Genomic DNA, 17,935 nt, shown 5'->3' with positions numbered 1-17,935 from the left:
GTCACAATCGTTAGCAAATTGCAATTATTTTGACTAACAAAAGGGATTTTAAAACGCTTTTCAATTAGAAAATGAAAAGTCTGGAAGGTTAATCCTTTAGGCTGATGATACTGGATAACAAAACTAGGTAACAACATACTTTTGTGATTTAAAAAAAAAAAAAAGTGTGTTTAAAACTTATTTCTGCTAGAAATGAAGCAAGTCTTCAGTCTTCCCTGCTATTTGCCTTACAGTGTAAATTAAGCCTTCCAGGCTTCCAAAGCTTTGCTACTAAAGCATTTAACCTGCTCTTCAAATTTATATAGGAACTACGAAACAATTTGGACAGCATTGACAAATTAAACCCGACCTCAGGCAGAACAAATCTTATTAGCCAGAAGAATCATATACCAGGCCTGGTTTGGAGACCTCACAAAATCATCTGCTCCAACCTTCCATGGGAAAGGGAGCCTAGCTGAGATTATCTTGCACTCTATCCAACTACATCTTGAAAACCTCCAGCAATGGGGACTCCACCACATCTCTGGGGAGGCTGTGCCACTGAGTGACTGTTCTCACTGTAAAAAAATTATTTTCTTGTATCAATCAAATGTCTCTTGCTGCAACTTTTACTTGTTAATCCTTCTCCTTTCCATGTGGATGAGACACTCCATCCACTTTGCAGCTGCTCTCTAAGTACTGGAATATTGTGATAAAGTGCCCTTAAGCCTTCTCTTCTCCAGGGAAAAAAAAGAGAAACTCTGGAGAGTTTCTCCAGGGAAAGAAGAGAGAAACTCTGTCACTCCTCCCTCACAGAGCAGGTTCTGCACCCCTCTGATAATCCTCATGGCCCCTATTTGGATCCTCTGCAGTCTGCCCACAACTTCCTTGAATTGTGAGGGCTGCAACTGTACACACTGCTTGAAATGCAAACTGAGTATAAAGTAGAGTGGGATGATCACATCTCAGTCTCTGTTGGTATTGCCCCTGCAGATGCAGCCACACACTGCTGACTCGTGGCCATTTTCTCATCCACCCAGACCCCCAGGTCCCTTTCAGTGATGCTGCTCCCCAAGCACAGATCCTGGTCTGTTCTGGGTTCTTTGGTTATATTGTTCCAGGACCTTGCACTTGTCAAACTTCATCCAGTTCTTGCCCTCCTACTCTCCCAGCCTGCCCAGGTCTCTCTGTCTCTCCCTTCTGACGTGCCCCCCCCATCATCAGCTTTTTCATCAATAAATGTGGTGAGGCTCTTTTCAATGCTGTTCTTCACACTGGGGGATCCATTTGTGAGAGACTGCCAGGCTGAGTAAAAACCACTGATAACCCTCTGAGTGTGGCCCACGACCTGAATTCTTAACACTGCACTGACTACCCATCCTGTCTGTAGCTTGCCAGTTTGGCTAGGAGAAGGCTGTAGGAAAAGCAACATGTGTAGATTTTCATACTTCTGGTAGCTATAAACACAAGTGATTGCTTTCTGAAACAAAAATCCTCTTGCGATTTTTTTTTTCGAATTACAAGTAGTGTTGTCTCAGTTCTCAATTGAAGCAGAACATCTCTTGACACTGAACTTTAACATTTATCAAATTTGATAATCGTTGTTTATTTACAATAGTTTGTTGCTATCTCTTCTAAGCATGCAACTGCCTTGTTCTATACAAGTAATAGTTATATAGCTCTCAGAAGTAAACTTTAAAAAGTTCACTTCAAGCCACTTTAGATAAACTGTCCAAGCCCTCATATGCTGCCTCAAGCATTTTAAAAAGTTACCATTTCCCAAAAAAACCCCTTGCTATTAATGGCAAAGAAAACAACTTATTCAGTTCCATGGAGAAATTATTTCTTTTAAGTAACTTGAAAAAAGGTAGTGTTATTCCTAGTCTGAAAGTTCCACCCAGAAAATACAGACTTTCCTTTTTATGGAAATTACAAAATCTGTTAGCTTTTTTTGCAAGAACTGTTAAAAGCCAGCTTTGGCACAAGCAGCAGGCACTTGATAGCTGCTGGTTTGCATCCAGTATGAACTGGAAACCAGGTAACCGAGAACAATGAAAATCAGATCTCTTGGCAATAGATGCCCTATCATTTCTCCTTCCAAAGCCAGGTTTAGGGCTCTGCAAGACAAGCACTGCTAGCTCCTCTTTGAGTAGAGGAAGAAGTCAGCTATCACACTGAGTTTCTGGATCGTCCCTCCACCAAAAACCCACCAATCTTACAGCAGGAGCACAAGCTCCTGTGTTCAGTGCTTGGAAGCTGATGACCAGCTAGATAGCAGGCTGTGTGGTGAATTGTAGTGACTTTATAGAAGATAGATATTTGCATTTGCTACCTCTGCATCAGAGAAAAAGCTGCTGGCAAGGGGCAAGGCAGTTACGTACAGCAGTATTCTAGTCTGTCATTATCAGATCTCACAGTGAACTCAGTCAAAACCTCTGTTCAGCTCAACTCAATTTCAAGTAACCTACTACTTTTCACCATTCAAGTTTTAACCTCCTGTAGGTTCCAAGCAACTTATGCTATTACCTTGCTTGTACAACACTCTGTTAGATCAGCTGTTTTAAAGATGTACTCTATTACTTTGTCGTACAAACACTTCCTTACTGGAGCCAGTTATTAACTATAAATACCATCCATAAAAGGTCAAGAATTTCATGAGGAAACATTATTTCTATCAGTTTGTCTTTCCATAGGGTGGGATGAATTAGAGAGGAGACTGCTCTAAAGGAAAAGAGCTGATGAGTAAGCTCTCTATTCTCCAGCAAATATTTCCACTAACATTCTATGAAGGATGGAAAAAAGCAATGAGCCCACTGGAGAGAGATATGCATAGCACTAGCACAGTTCTGAATTCTAGCTGTGTATCACTCACAGGATCACCAACTGGTCTGTGTGAAGTGCACAGCCTCCCTCACAGTTATCAGCTGGTCAGAATGGCAACCTGGTTCCAGTCTGTGACTGGATGCCTGAATTTCACCAAATGCACTCACTCAAAGATTCCAATTGTATTAAAACCTCTGACCTCTTATCTAGTTTGAGAAATCTCTGGATAGAATAACTGGAGTAATGTCAAAGTAATACAGCCCTTTAAAAAAAGGAGAAAACAATTATTCATGTAACAAGGAAAGGAAACTCTCCTTTACCCTGAAAACAAAACAAGCCCACTAAATCTGAGACAGAATAATTAGAAATTTAGATCTACCAGTCTGCTAGAGAGGAAGAATTAAAGGACTTGGCCACTTTGAAAGGTATAAACCTCCAAAAACATAAGTATTACAAATCTGCTGAATAAACAAAGATTAACCCAAATAAACGATCAGGATAATATAAAACTAAATTAACTTTGTGTAATGCAAATCACTGAAGCTGTATTTTCTAACTGCCATTAGAAATATATCAGGATTGAGTATCAACTACAGAGCATTTAAGAAACTGTCCAGGGTTTTGGTTTTTTTTTATGGACCTGCAATAGTCAACTAGGACAAAAGCAATATTAAAAGAATGCAAACATCTCACAAACATAAGCTATGCACAAGGAATGGCAAAACAGAATCAGCCAAATATCTCTACAATAATCTAAGTTTCCAAAATTCATAAGCACAAGATGCATGCAAAAAGCACAATTAAGATATCAGGAGGAAGGGAAAGCAAAATCAATGACTTTGACTAACAATTATGGCTGAAATTGACTAAATCAAAGTCACTAAAGTATTAAAGACAAATTAACAAATCTCCTTACTGCCACTCATTATTTCAAAACATTGTTACCTGATTCAATTTGCAAAGCACTGAGAAACAATGCTCAACACATCTTCATAACACTTGTACTTGCTGGGACAAAACAATACCAGAAATCTCAGTTTCTTATCAATACACCTGTCACCATACAAGTCCTTCAGGTGGATACTCTTTAACCCAATATTAATGAGGTAAGCATTACATTTGTATGAGAATTGTTAGAAAATGTCAAAATCCTTGGAAAATAAGTACCTTTGGTATAATCAACAACAGCCTCCAGTGCTGCTATTCGGACATCGATGAAGTGCCCGTACTCTGCGTACGACTTGAAGAGAGCAGGATCACTTGGGACATGACCATTCTTCTGAAGCACTCGAATAGCTTTCAAACAGCTAGAAATGGTAGAAGAAAACTGACATCAGCTTTATGGAACACCAGCCAAGAAAAATAAACTTACTTTCTTCCAGATCAAGTACTGCAAATTTTCTGAATTATGTTATCCACATTAACATGATTAATATGTTACAATTACTTTCACAGCACTAACATACAGCTTTTATTATCTCTGAATTAGGCAGAAATGCATAATTTTCCACCCTGTCAAATCCATTGCTTGGTTTCAACAGAGACATGACAACATAGAGAAACACAACTCAGATGATATTGCATGCTCTACAGTTATTGTTACAGGGCAAAACTTTCATAAATGCTCTTCTTAAAGAGGCATGGGATGATCAAATTATGACTAAAGGTCCACATTATTACTAATTATTACTAAAGGTCTACATTTACAAAAATTAATGCTGGAAAGTAAAGCAATCAAGACACAGTTGCATTATCAGCTTTTGAAACTTGAAAGGAATTTGACATTTAAGATTAAGACATACAAGCTAAAATCTCAGCAAAAGCTAACTACAGACAGGTGCATAAAGCCCAAGAAAAGTAGTGTCATTAAACCATACCTGACTGTGATAGTATGTCTGTAACTGGGAAGAAGCTTTTCCATATTCAGAAAACGGGTAATTTCCTCCAGAATAAGTCGTACATCAGGATTTAAGTTATCCAGTGTTCGAACTTCATTGTTCACACTGACTGCAGGAGTCACAGAGTTGGCCAGGGCATCAATCAGCTCAGCACGATAGTAGTTGTCTGAAAACTAGATAAAACCAATATTTAACACAAGAAAATATAATGATATACATCCTTTCAAAGCTAAGAAATGCTTAAGCCCTGTTATAGAACAGATCATAAAACCAAAACCATGGGAGAAACTGAGAAATGAAAACAGGAAAAGAATGGTTCTGAAAATTGTGCCATTAATCCAGCCAGCAACTTCATGAGTTTCTGAAGTGAACTAATAAGCTCACTGCTGCTTAGTGAAGAAAATCTTACTTATTCATCCACCCTTCTTACCTGGGGCTCATAGTTTCACCCCTTCCATTATGCTGTCTTTTGCATCTGTTGGTTGTGTTAGTAGGCAACAAAACATATAAAAATCAAATTTACAAAAAGCAGAAAGAAGTCCTGGATTTGAATGTTAGGTACTTTAATCTAAACAAACCCAACATCTGTCAGATGCAGCAGATTATGTCAACCACGTGCAGAAGGGACACATGAAAAGGTGGGGCTGAACCTCTCCCTTAGTGATGTCAGCACATGTCACCCTTTTCTGTGACTACTGATGCTTGCATTCTTGTGTCCAACTCTCTACCTCTCCCCATCCATCATCCTTATTTCAGTAGCAAGCAGCACATGTCTTGTTACAGTATGTGTTCTATACACAAGAAAAAATGATTTTTAAGACACATCAGACTGGTTCCACTTCACTCTGGATACTTAAATGGGAAACTTATGCTAGGCTCCTAGCTATAGATAAGGAATTCTGTATCATCTCATGATCTTTAAAGGTCATTTAATCATCCTTCAGAAGTGGTCTGCGTGGGAAGGAACTTGGGGTGACAGCATTTCCAACTTAGATGGTTCAGTTTAATGATGGACAACATAAGCCTGTGGTTCACTTGTTATTAAACCAGATGAAGACAATCCAGTTCTGTGAGCTAGAACTCAGCTGAATACAGAATTCCAGAGTCCTGCAAAGTGTTAAAAAAAGATTATTTCCTTTTCTTGCTCTTTCAAATACTTCTCTCAAGGTGAAATAAACATAAAAAAACCAGTGCTTAACTTTTCATGCTACATTTTCTCCAAACACTTGGGTCCTTTGAATGAAAAAGAATCAAGCAAAAAAAGTATGTGTGCAAATGAAGACAAGCAGGTCCTTAGTAACAACAAGCACATAGAGCTTTGAAACATCCAAGAAGTGCTGCCACAGAAATGTCAGCTAGGCAACATTCTCTAACATTTACTGCTAACCTTTGCATCAGCTCTCATTAGGTATTTGCAGCAGTGGCATCAAACATCGTGCAGTGTATTAACTAAAACTTTTTTTCACAAATAAATCAGTAAGAGATTAAAATAAACACAGTCTTTACCTTATTCTTCCTGTTATCATTATACTTGATCAAATCCAAAATAAACATTAAAACCTCCTTAGGACAAAGGTTGTGAACATCTCTCAGAAGGGCCATGGCAACGGGCATAGTCTGTGTAATAAAAATTAATTAATATCACTCTTTACACTATTGAAATGATAGTTACATCCTGAAAAGAGGTACATCCTGAAAATCAGCAATTAACAAATTTACAATAGCAGGTGTCTGAAAAGCTGTATTTACATACTTTTTGAAAGTCAGACCACATACTATGTAATTTTCAGATTAAAGAAACTATGTAGTTATTGCTCAGTAATTAGTCACAATACAGACATTTAAAAAGGTATGAAATGAAAAACAGTGAGACACAGAAAATGATGATGGAATTTATTTTGATATAGACACTGAATTTGAGTGTTTTCATGTGAACACCAAGTCTAAGCTTCCATTTTTACTGAGACATATAGACTCAAAGGGATCAGTGAAGCCTGAATAATTATTAGGCAGACAGCTGTTACTCTGATTAGGTATTTATTTTAGAATGAGCTAAGCAGGTCTTTAGGCTCCACTCAACATAGATTTAAGAATCTCACTCTAGATTTACAGACTTGGCACACAGGACTAAAAGGGAGAAAAATGGAAGATTTAGTAGTTAAGAATGAACAATGACAAAAAAAGCACAAAAATACAAAAAGAAGGTCCAAAAATGACATGAAGGATGAAGCAATTTTGGACAGAGTAAAAAAACCCAAAATGTGAGTCTTCTATAAAATCAGTAAGATGAAATCTATGAAATAAGAACTGAATCACCGAGTCAAGCAAATCATGAGAGAAAAACATTGTAATTGATTTTGTTATCCAATGAACAACCAAAAACTATAGGTTACAGCAAAAAACCCTCTGTTAACACAAAATAAACAGTGGCAATATGTGACGTTGACAATAGAAAGAAGAGGGCAGGAAGGATTATGCAATGTCTTGAATAAAAAAGCCCATCAATTTAAGAGTTATGAGAGTTTACTTGCAGTATGATAATAAAGGCAGTTGCTGAATTCATTCACCTATCTTTCACCAATATCTTTCTACAGTCCTATTTAAAAATGAGCTTACAAATAATTGCAAGTAATTATATAATATATAATTTTCCATTCTCCCGAAGAAACTGCTAATTTAACTTCAGCTACTCAGAAAAAATAGCTAAGAATTGTTAAGTGATTTTTTAGTAAGGTGGAACAAACTAAAGCCATATTAGAAAGAATTAGTTACTTTGATTTTTATTAAAGAGTAAATCAGGTTTGTGCTATCCATATTCCTGTAATTGTCAATTATAGGAACATTTTTCTATTTTTGACCATTCTTTCAAAACATTCATTGAGAAAAATAAATTTTACCTTCTGAAGAAAGTAGCTCTGAAAGTTCATGAAGTTGTTGGTCTTCACAATGTTTGGACAAGTCTTACAACAAAACATTCGTGTAAAGAGTGACTTCATGGCTGGTGGTCCTGTCCATGTACTTACCATGGAATTTGCAATCTGAATAAGTAGGGGGGAAGGGAAATCGTATTAACATGACCACTGCAAGTTTAGTTTGGCTGTAGAAAAATACACATTTCCCATAATCAAAAAGGATAATTGCCAAGAACATTCTGTCCTTTAAATAGTTACTTACTTTCATGAGTGTATTATCTTATATTAGCTAAGTTTTCACTGTCATTCTCAATATATCTTATCTACATTAAAGGTAAATTTTATGAAATGGTTCCATTTGGAAGACATCTGCAACTAACTATCCTTCCATGATAAACTTCTGTTCTTAATTATTCTCTCTGTTATATATTTTAGATGAAAATTCTGTGTTTACTAAGCCAAGTTCTCTGACTCTACGGAAGCCAGTGATGGAAGAGGATTTTGCAATACTGACTTCCCAAATTCACCCTGCCAGTAACCTCAGCCTAGACTTTAAAATAGGCCTCAGCCACCCTAAGAATAAAAGACCACCCCTAAAGTTAAAGACAAGGCAGCTCCCTCTAACTTTAATTGTCATTTACTAAAAGACTGTGCACTGAGAACAATTTATTGCTATACACTGCTTTGGTGTAAAACAGTTAAGGTTCCACAAAGACAAAACTGCTTTTTGTGCCTTCCCAGCATCCTGGGTTTCATACATTTGCTATATGGAGCACTGAAAGCCTGCAGACAAAACCACCTGTGCCTGCTAACGGATAATCTGCCTGGTGTGTGTGTGCACACAAACAAATGGGATCCATGCACCCTACAATGTACCAGGAATTCCCATTGTTACAGACCCATGACAAATTAAGGAATAATCTGTTCTAACAAAGAAAAACCTGAATTTGATGATTTCCTTCTAAATTATGTCGCTTCTTTCAAAGGCTATTACATATGTAAGTGAAGAAAGAGCAAGAGGTTATCTAAACATGCACAGCAATCCACTTTACTATCGGTTTTGTGGAAGAGTGGTGCTTTATAACTAAAAATCATTTTCCACTAAGCCAGGCTTCAAAGGAAAGTCAGAGAGGGGGAATACTGCAATTCCTCTTCCCTATGTAGTAACTGAAGGGTTTGAACTAAAGATGCAGGTACAGCTTTTTCTGAAAGCTACAGTAGCTTCCTGCAGAGGAAAATTAATCACAAAGACTGCTTAGAAACCATGATAAAGAACTTAAAACTACAAATATGAAATTTATGTAGCAATGTCCAATAAAATTCAATCCCCAAAATATCAAAGAGTACTATGCTTATAAGATATTCACTATTCCATTAATATCAGGGTGTATATTTTAAAATATTAACATCTTCTTGCAAGCATTAAGTTCACAAAATCTGTAGATAAACAACTATTTTCAACTAAAATTAACAGTAGTTAAATAATCATCTTTTCAGTATTTTTTTGGTCTTATGTGTTGTAACTAATTTGAATTTCTTTTTACTGACAGAATCTGATTTTTCTGCTTATTCTACTGAGATATTACATATTCTGAACTAAATACAACTGCACATACACCATACAGTAGCACAAATGAATCTGTCTTGCATTATTCCTACTTAAAAAGGCAGGAGGCACACTCCATTGCTGGATCATTCAATTCAATACAGGATAAAAATGTAGACTAAGGTGAGACTCTCATGCACATCTGTGAAACTCCTCAATATTTGGGAGGGAGAAGTTTGTGATAATAGTGTTCCTATTGCAAAGCTTGTAACACATCACCTACACTGCAATGGATCTGAACTGGGAAATCAGCCTGTGTTCCCTCAGGAATTAAGACTGTCACATTATTTTCTCCTTTGTCTGTACACGTTATTTGTCCTGAAAGACTCAGCACAGTGTGTGCACACATGTACACACATATCTCTTAGTTTATCAATGAGGATTTAGTATGTCACCTGGGTACTTCACTGCTGTAGAGACTAAAGTCCTCTTTTACCGTGAAGTATACAAAAAAAGTGTAGCAAATTCAGTTTGATAACTGCATTGTCAAATATTATTTCTCTGTATCAACATGAGTACACCAATAATATTTGACAACAGTAACTCCAACCCAGCTAGAAACTGTAAATCAACAAAAAAGAACCCTCCTCATTATTTTTTCTTTTCTGCAAGTCAAACACCTTATTCACAGACCCAAGATTTTCCATACAATTACAATTGAACAAAACTGGCAATGATTATCTGCAGCCCAATTCCCTAAGAAGTTAGAGTAAAGATAGAAAAAACTATAGCATTTAAATGCTGCAACAATTGCTCTTTTAATATTTATCTGTGAAATATATACTATTAGATATTCCAGGTGAATTTGTTATGAAAAGCACATATTTTAAGTCAGATACTGGCAGCACCAATACTACAACATACACTGGCAGTTTCACATCAGTGTTTCAAAATATTAAAGTAGTTTGTCAAAAACACTGGGATTTGATTTTCAAAATATGGGTGAATGCTTTATTTCTATATGGGAACTAAATTATTCCCCGCAGGTACACAGCAAAAAGCAATCTGTATGTCAATAATCTGAACTCTACAAATTGTCAATCAATATGTCTTCTTGTCCATGAAAGTCACTACTATGACATTTTAGAAATTCTTCTTCTGTGTTTCTACCCACATGGTGTAAAATTAGGGGTGTACTAATTTTCACTCTTAATGCTAATTTTATGTCTAAGGAAAAAAAAGATCTTCTCTTTTCAAGGCAATTATTTGGCTTTTTAGTATTTAATTGTAGCCCAACTTGATGCTTATTTTGTGACCCTATTCAATCTGAAATGATATAGAGTAGCAATCTGAAGTCTAATTAGAAAAAGATGAATTTCAGCACTTCAGAGTTCTCAACAGACCGTCCAAGGAACTGCCCACTAAAATAATAAAAAATATACTTTGGTTCTGAAAAAAAATTAAACAAAAGTCTTTTATTTCTGCCACTTAATGAAATCTGGAAAAATCCCTTGTGGTTTTCATGTCTGACATCTCAATTTTGACAATTATGAAAGCCTTCTGCAGTCTCCATTTACAGACTAAAATAATACAACTTTCCTTTCAAATCGGTCATGTTAAAAATACTTGGCAAATACATTTAAGAAGCTAAATATCAAGCCAGTTTAGGAACTGTGATGAGTTTTGACCCATTTTCAGCCATTCACAAAGTCTAGTGGATTTCCTCCCTTACTCCCATCCACACAGCCTCACCTTTGCAAGGCAGAAGCAGGCCAGCATTCTCACCCGGTAGAAACACTGTTCCTGTTCCAGGATGTCAGTCAGGGCCAGCCGGGATGCAGGAGTAGGGAATTTTTCCAATGCCAGAATGGCTTCTTCTTGTGCCACCACATCCCTCTCATACCGCAGCTGATACTGCCACATGAAATCAGACTGCTCAAATTCCACCTTCCTCAGCACCGACATATCAGGATCTATTCTTATCCACAGCAAGGGGGAATCAGCACTAAGACACACGGAAAAAACATTAATAGCTTACAAAATTTCAAGACTATAGAAATTCTAAAGATCTTCTAACTTGTTATGAGTTATTTGTAAAGCATTTAAATTCAAAGAACCATAACAAAATACAGGTTAGAAAGAACATAGACTTTTGAAAGTCTCCTGCTTCAATCTCCTGTTCTACAGCCTCCCAGGGCAATCTGTCCAAACCTCTAATACACCAAATGAATACAGTGTTATAGCATTTTTAACCTCCACATCTTTGTTTATGGTAAACTACTGTATGATCTCAGTATATTTAATTCTATTTGCTCAGATGCTACAGTTTTTTTAACTGATAAGTCTTTTATCACTTTTTAAAGGTTAAGACTACAAAAAAAAAATCCAAAAAAGAAAATCAGGTGGTTTTTTTAATCAATAGATGTGAAACTCCTTTACAACCACTCACATGTTATGATGTTTAAAGCTTATAAGGGTAACCATGAAAATTATGATAAAAGTCAGGATTAAAGTTATCCTACAGATAAAATGACTCTGTTGCATTCCACCCAAACACTTTGCACTTTAGTATTCACACAACACCATGACTGCAGAAGTAATTTGTTGGGAGCAGCAAGCACAAACTATGCAATACATTCTCTTACTCATTATTCCACATAAAAATCACAAAATCAAAATACCGACATGGCATTAGGAGAGAGTTTGGACTGATGAAAAGAGCATCATTATAAATATGATGTGTATTTCTGTATACTTTTCTAGAAAAACCAGAATTACCATCAAGTTAGTAGCTGGAGAAGAAACAACAGTGAGACTGTACACACAAGATTTAGAAAACAGAATGTGTATTATCATACATGCTTGGAGCAGAGTAGTCCAAACTGGGCAGCAGAATGACCACACCACAGATCGGTTATCAGATAAAGTGCAAGTGTTTTGCATAAAATCCCATCCCAGCTCAAAGGTCTCATTCTAAGATCACTGAAGTGTCAGCTCAGGGTAACACAGCAGGGACCTGAGCCTAACTGATCAAAAATACTCACAAATATTTAGGGTAATTATCCTTCAATACAATTAAACTACTCATATGTAAATTGTTATATGGAAATGATAGCAATGACTTGCTCGATGTAAATACGCCTTACAAAGTTTTTTCTCATCATGTGTTAGATGAGGTTAAGTTTATGAGAATCTGCAACACTTTTAAGGTGACAAGCAATCTATCCTTCTTCAAAGAGACATCACTGGCTTTCAAGAGCAGATTATTTATTTCCCTCAGCCATAAAACAAGGTGCCAACACCTCCACAGTTTCTGAGGGCCCCACTGGCTCAATGTCAAGGAGGGTAAAGCTGGTATTTACATTGGGCAACAATTTGCTTCCAAAGAGCTTAACAGCTCCAACTGAAATTAATGTCCATGTGGATTTCAATGTGGAGCACTTTATCATTATTTTTAATCTAGTGCAATTGTTTTGTAATTACAGATTTCAGGAACTTGTGTGCATTAGTGGCAGTTAAATGGTTTTCATCAAGACCCAACAAAAATTGCTCTCACTTTGTTTCAAACAAATTCTTCTTTAATTTTACCTATAAAGTCAGCTGAAGGTATCATTGGAAATGTGTTAGCCAGGTAATTTATTATCACCACACCATGCCCAAGGTATTTTATAAAATCTGATTATATTGGTTAACCCATACTTTTTACACTTTCCCAGCGTTTCCCCAGCTACAGCAGAAAAGACAAAGAAATGTGGGATAGTCTTCAAAGTTGTCAGTCATATAACAAAGTACAACTTTATTATTCAATCCTTCAAAATGGCAAGCTTTAGACAAGGGGAAGATGGCTCAGACTCACACTGAGAAACTCTAACAAGCCAACTTACTCCATAGCAGAAAGGTCCATGTCTACCTCTTCTCCATTCATCAGTGGAATCTTTTTCTTCTTGTTTCTATTAAAAAAGAGGGAAAAAAAGTATTACTTACCAGACTGGCAAATACATGTTTATAAATTAAGGCTGTATAAATACTCTGTGTATTTTACCACAAAAAACATAATGCTCTCTCCAGCAAAAAATATTCACAAATTTTAGCTATGCAACCATTTCTACAATTTTTACTCCCACTATTCTTACAATTACACAAAAACACAGAAGTTTGACAAGTGGAATTCAAAGTAACTATTAAAATGTATTAGAAGATAGAGAGACTATGTGGGAAGTATGTCACTTTTCTTGTTCCTTAGGTTTAATGTAACAGTCTCAGCAGTCCCTTCACTTGAGGCACTCCTCTGGCCTACATTTGTCTTCCCTCTAATTTGTGATCTCCATTCAAAAGTACTTTGAATAATTTGATTAATTAGAGTCTTTGTTCAATTCATTCTACCTAAATTAGGTCTTCATAAAACTTTTACAAAATGATTGGTAATTAAGAACTGTATAAGGTTTCTTGCTGTCCTTAAACAGAAATTTTCCACTCACATCACAGGTAAATCTTATTTAGTAAGATTAAGAAGAAGCATGCATTTATCATCAAATGCCCTGTATGTTTTCATAAATCTAAAGTAAAAATACCTACAATTAGTATTTTAGCTCTTACCTTCTGCTTTTAGAATGGCAAGGTATATCATGCTTAAGACTGTTTTCTTCAATCTGCAATGTATGGTTGAATGAGCCATCAAGTTCTTGCACGGTCACTTTAAGAGGACCCTTCAAGTTCACAAGATTTTGTTATTAACATTAAACTTATCATTAATGTATATATCAAATTTGTGTGTGCAGGTAAAATATGGAAAATGGACCTTACCACATATTTCTGAGTTCCAGGAGATGTGTAATCTTGTTTTATTTCCAATTCCAATACATTCCGTTTTCTATTAAATGCAAAGCTACCATAAAATTTTACCACTCCACTCTGATCCCTAATAAGCAGTATAGGAATTCTAGTGCACAATGCAACAGTTATAAAAAGCCATAATTCTCAATTCTTAACACCTGCTTTATGCTTTATTCCTAGAATTTCCCATTCCAAGAAAATCTGGAAATGAAATCACTGATATTCATTCACGAAATTCTTTAATTTTTTTTCTTTAAATAGTTCTTTAATGTCCAATCACGTCTCTTGTGGAGAAAAACTGAAGTGTAATAAAAACTACCTAGTACAAAGAAATTAATTATGAGAAACTATTCTGGATTACACCACATCCAACATCCTTGGCATGCTCTCAGAAAAAGTAATTGTGTAAGACTTCAGAAATTTCAATATGGTTTGACTAGGTATTTTAGTTAAATAAAACTAAGGGGAAAATGTACACATTAGTTTCTGCTTTCTACCCACACTACATTTTACTCCATTATTTTATTGCAGTTTTTCAAACTGGGTCATGTGGGCATTCACCTGTGTGTGTATATGAGTTCACATATACATGAGAATATACAATATGAATGACAAAAGTAACAATCTCACTCTAAATTTTTGTCCAGGCAATGATTTCTTCAAGACAACTTTTCCTGTGAATAATTTCATCATTCATTTCTGTATGACAGCCATTACTACACTTTACTTACAGTAAACAAAAACACTAAACTGAAGCATTTTAGTCTAATGCACTCTCACAAGTCTCTGACAATATGAGACAAAAGCAAGGGAGGAAAATCTGTTCTTTTGTGTCACAACATCTAAGGGAGGAGTTTCCACGTTCAAAGACACTTCTTATTGTATGGGAGTTATTAACTTTCCTCCCAAAACTTGGCCATTTTGCTAAATACCTCGGACTAGTTCTGTTCATGGAGGCTGCCTTCATGAAGCTCTGGGACTTTGTGATCAGGTACGGTTTAAGACATTTTTAGTGGTTTCTTCAGCACAAGGTTTACACTCAGCATCACCACAGCCCTTGCTAATGGCATAAGACAGCACTAGCTAATAGCAGTAAGATCTCCTCCCAAACAACATAAAGACCTGCTGTGATCTTACAAGGTGGAAAAATCCATTTTCACAGGAATAGCAGTGCTTGAAGCATGGTAGGGAGGCTGCAATCATAGGATTAAATACAAGTTACAGTTAACGGGATCAACCTTGGGGCAGAAGTATAGAGAAGGTGAAAAAATCCCCAAATGTGTAAGGTACAATTCTTTCTTCCTTACAGAACAGATGTAGTTAAGATTCACCCAGCTCAGATAGTAATGCTGACATTTAGGTGTAGCTGCAGTGTGAATAAAGAGCTTCTATTTTTCTTAAGTGCTTGGCACAGCCAAGTAAGGAAATTAGAATAATGTGTATTTATACTTTATGAACACTTCTGGTGCAAATAAAATACTAACTTCTCAAATTACTCTATAAATACTAGTTGTACAGTGCTTTTTAGTTAAGATATTGAGATGCATGAACGCTGTTAAACAGCTCAAAAATAAACACCTACTTTTGTTGTCTGTTCCAACAGTAAGGTATGTTTTTGCTGCAGTCATATACAATTCACATTAAACAAAACAAACAATTAAAGCTGTTAAATGGAGCCACTTCAAATTTCCCCTCACAGCAATTCAAAATAAGAAACCCTGCTTCTTGACTAATATCACTTAAATTTGAAGAATCAACACACAGAGGTTTATTTTACCTGAAACTGTGCTATTAACACAAGCCACCAAGCTATTAAAATATATTGTAAATTAACAGTCTGTGCTTTAGATTACTTATTTCATGGTGATTTACTGGAAATCACATATTAAAATGCACCAGACTATAGCATTTTCCATGTCCGACTTCAGCATATTTCTATGGGCAGTGTCCTCTGGAATCCTTTTAGTATAATTTGGCCTTAAATTCCAGCTAAGTTCCTGTGCTTCCTTCAAAGGAAAACTTAAAATAATGAAATCCCTTCTAGTAAAGAACATGCAAAGAAGCCAGCATAGTTCAAAGAACTATGAAAAGATTGTGAACTTGTGGCTCACATATATATGTAATTCACAGAATAACGCACTAAACTGTTTTATGCAAAGACATTTCATACTCTTCTTCACATTCCTTTGATAGTGCCAATTAAAAAACCAAATTCATTCTCCATACTAACAATCCAGACCAAGAATAAAAAGGATACACCCACTGCTTTATTAAAGGTTGGATGTCTTTGCCTGAGACATTTGAGATAGATTTCAAAAACCCAGATGTGGAAACCAACATCTGACTCCACATGTGTGACTGGAACTTCTGAGATGAAGCAGTACTGGCCAGACTCAACAACTTGTTGAAAACCTAAAATGATAAAAAGTTATTACTTTCCCTAAAGTAATATAAACTTACATAAACTTTATATATTAACTTAATATAACTTATAACTAATATAACTTATATATAAAATAAGCTTTTCTGTTTAGTTTCAGTTGAATTGCAACTAAAGGCCTATAAACTCACTTTCTGATAACTGCCTTTAAAAAAAGATTTTCAAAATCAAGCTATTATGGGAAATTATTTGCTTGACCATATCAGCAATTTTCAGTCCAAATGTATCTTCCTCCAAGTTACACATACATATGCATGTACAAAATCCATTAAAAGATCATCAACTTAGAAAAATTATCTACAGTAAAAGAAATCACTGACTATATTTCCTTTTCCAGAAATTAAACATTCATCAGGTTCTCTGCATTATTTTCAACCTGACAACTACTTATAAGTGAGCTGGATTCTCATTACTGTCATTATTTATAATTTCATTAGATTAGCTGACAGCAACACCAGTCAGGGACAGTAAAACAGGCTCTCAGCCTAAACCAATGAAACACCTTAAGATTAAAGAGAATATGCAGCATATAAAAAGTAAGTTATGTCATAAGAATAACAGCTAACCTTATCCTAACCCAAATGATCAATGTTTGTTCACTCCTGCTAAAACTGAAACTGCACATGGAATCTGATGATGACCTGTTCTGCTCCTCTCTGAACTCTATTTAATGAAGATAAATGAAATTGAAGACAAAGAGTTTTGTCTTTTTATATTCCACATAACCATCTAAACACCTACCTGTAACATGAACTCCATGCTAATTCTGTTCTCAATCAGTCTCATAACAAGATGTGCTTTACACTGGAACATAGTGTAATATTCCCAGGACAGTGTATGAGGGTGTTTGATCGAAAAATGCAAATGTGAAGCAGGGCTGAAAAAAACCAAAAAACAACATATATGTTGTTTACTGAATGAAACTTAAAATGTACCCCAGCAACCAAGCTTAGAGCTGCACCAACAATTACTCAGGATTTCTTGTACTGCTTTAGTTACAAATGATGGCACACTTAAAAAGACCACTCACTTTTCCAGAGAGGTAACAAGGGTGTATGTACAAGGCAGCAAGTACTGTACAGAGATCAAACAGCACATGATGGCTGCTGTGTAGTGCTGTAGAGACAGTGGAAGCACCAACAAACTGAGCAAGGAACCTGTGACTGTGTCTGGAAATTACTTATGAATCAGCAATCTTCCTGCTCCACTTCCATTTAAGAATGACTGTATACAGTAAATATTTTGCATTTAAATAAATACTTGTTGCAATTCAAGAAAAGTAGGAGTTTTACCACTCACAGAATGCTTTCACGGGATGAGTCTAAGGAATTTTTCCTTTTATTTTAGTTAGCAATTTTATCTTCCATTATTTTGGCAAACTTGGTATCTTCTAAATTAGGTAACATGTCAAAGAAGACTAGGCAGGTAATATTTAATCCTTGAGAAAAATAAGACTTTTCTGCCTCCTTTTAAGGAGACTCTTATTTGAGAAGTAGAAATTATT

General features: G+C 35.8%; 1 protein-coding gene across 2 annotated transcripts in view; it reads right to left on the bottom strand.

Moving 5' to 3' along the window:
• TAF2 (TATA-box binding protein associated factor 2) overlaps nucleotides 1-17,935 on the bottom strand; it is a 59,219-nt gene that overhangs the window by 20,051 nt on the left and 21,233 nt on the right. For both annotated transcript variants that reach the window (XM_056486044.1, XM_056486045.1), the window contains exons 11-20: nucleotides 17,173-17,308; nucleotides 16,249-16,403; nucleotides 13,962-14,076; nucleotides 13,755-13,864; nucleotides 13,043-13,108; nucleotides 10,911-11,163; nucleotides 7,598-7,738; nucleotides 6,207-6,317; nucleotides 4,680-4,873; nucleotides 3,970-4,109 (exon numbers count right to left, since the gene is read on the bottom strand). In XM_056486044.1, the coding sequence (XP_056342019.1) occupies nucleotides 3,970-4,109; nucleotides 4,680-4,873; nucleotides 6,207-6,317; nucleotides 7,598-7,738; nucleotides 10,911-11,163; nucleotides 13,043-13,108; nucleotides 13,755-13,864; nucleotides 13,962-14,076; nucleotides 16,249-16,403; nucleotides 17,173-17,308 (1,421 nt within the window). The remainder of the gene's footprint in view (nucleotides 1-3,969; nucleotides 4,110-4,679; nucleotides 4,874-6,206; nucleotides 6,318-7,597; nucleotides 7,739-10,910; nucleotides 11,164-13,042; nucleotides 13,109-13,754; nucleotides 13,865-13,961; nucleotides 14,077-16,248; nucleotides 16,404-17,172; nucleotides 17,309-17,935) is intronic.

The sequence above is a fragment of the Oenanthe melanoleuca genome, chromosome 2, assembly GCF_029582105.1.
Source record: "Oenanthe melanoleuca isolate GR-GAL-2019-014 chromosome 2, OMel1.0, whole genome shotgun sequence".
Lineage (NCBI taxonomy): Eukaryota > Metazoa > Chordata > Aves > Passeriformes > Muscicapidae > Oenanthe > Oenanthe melanoleuca.
This window is presented reverse-complemented; position numbering and strand designations above follow the sequence as displayed.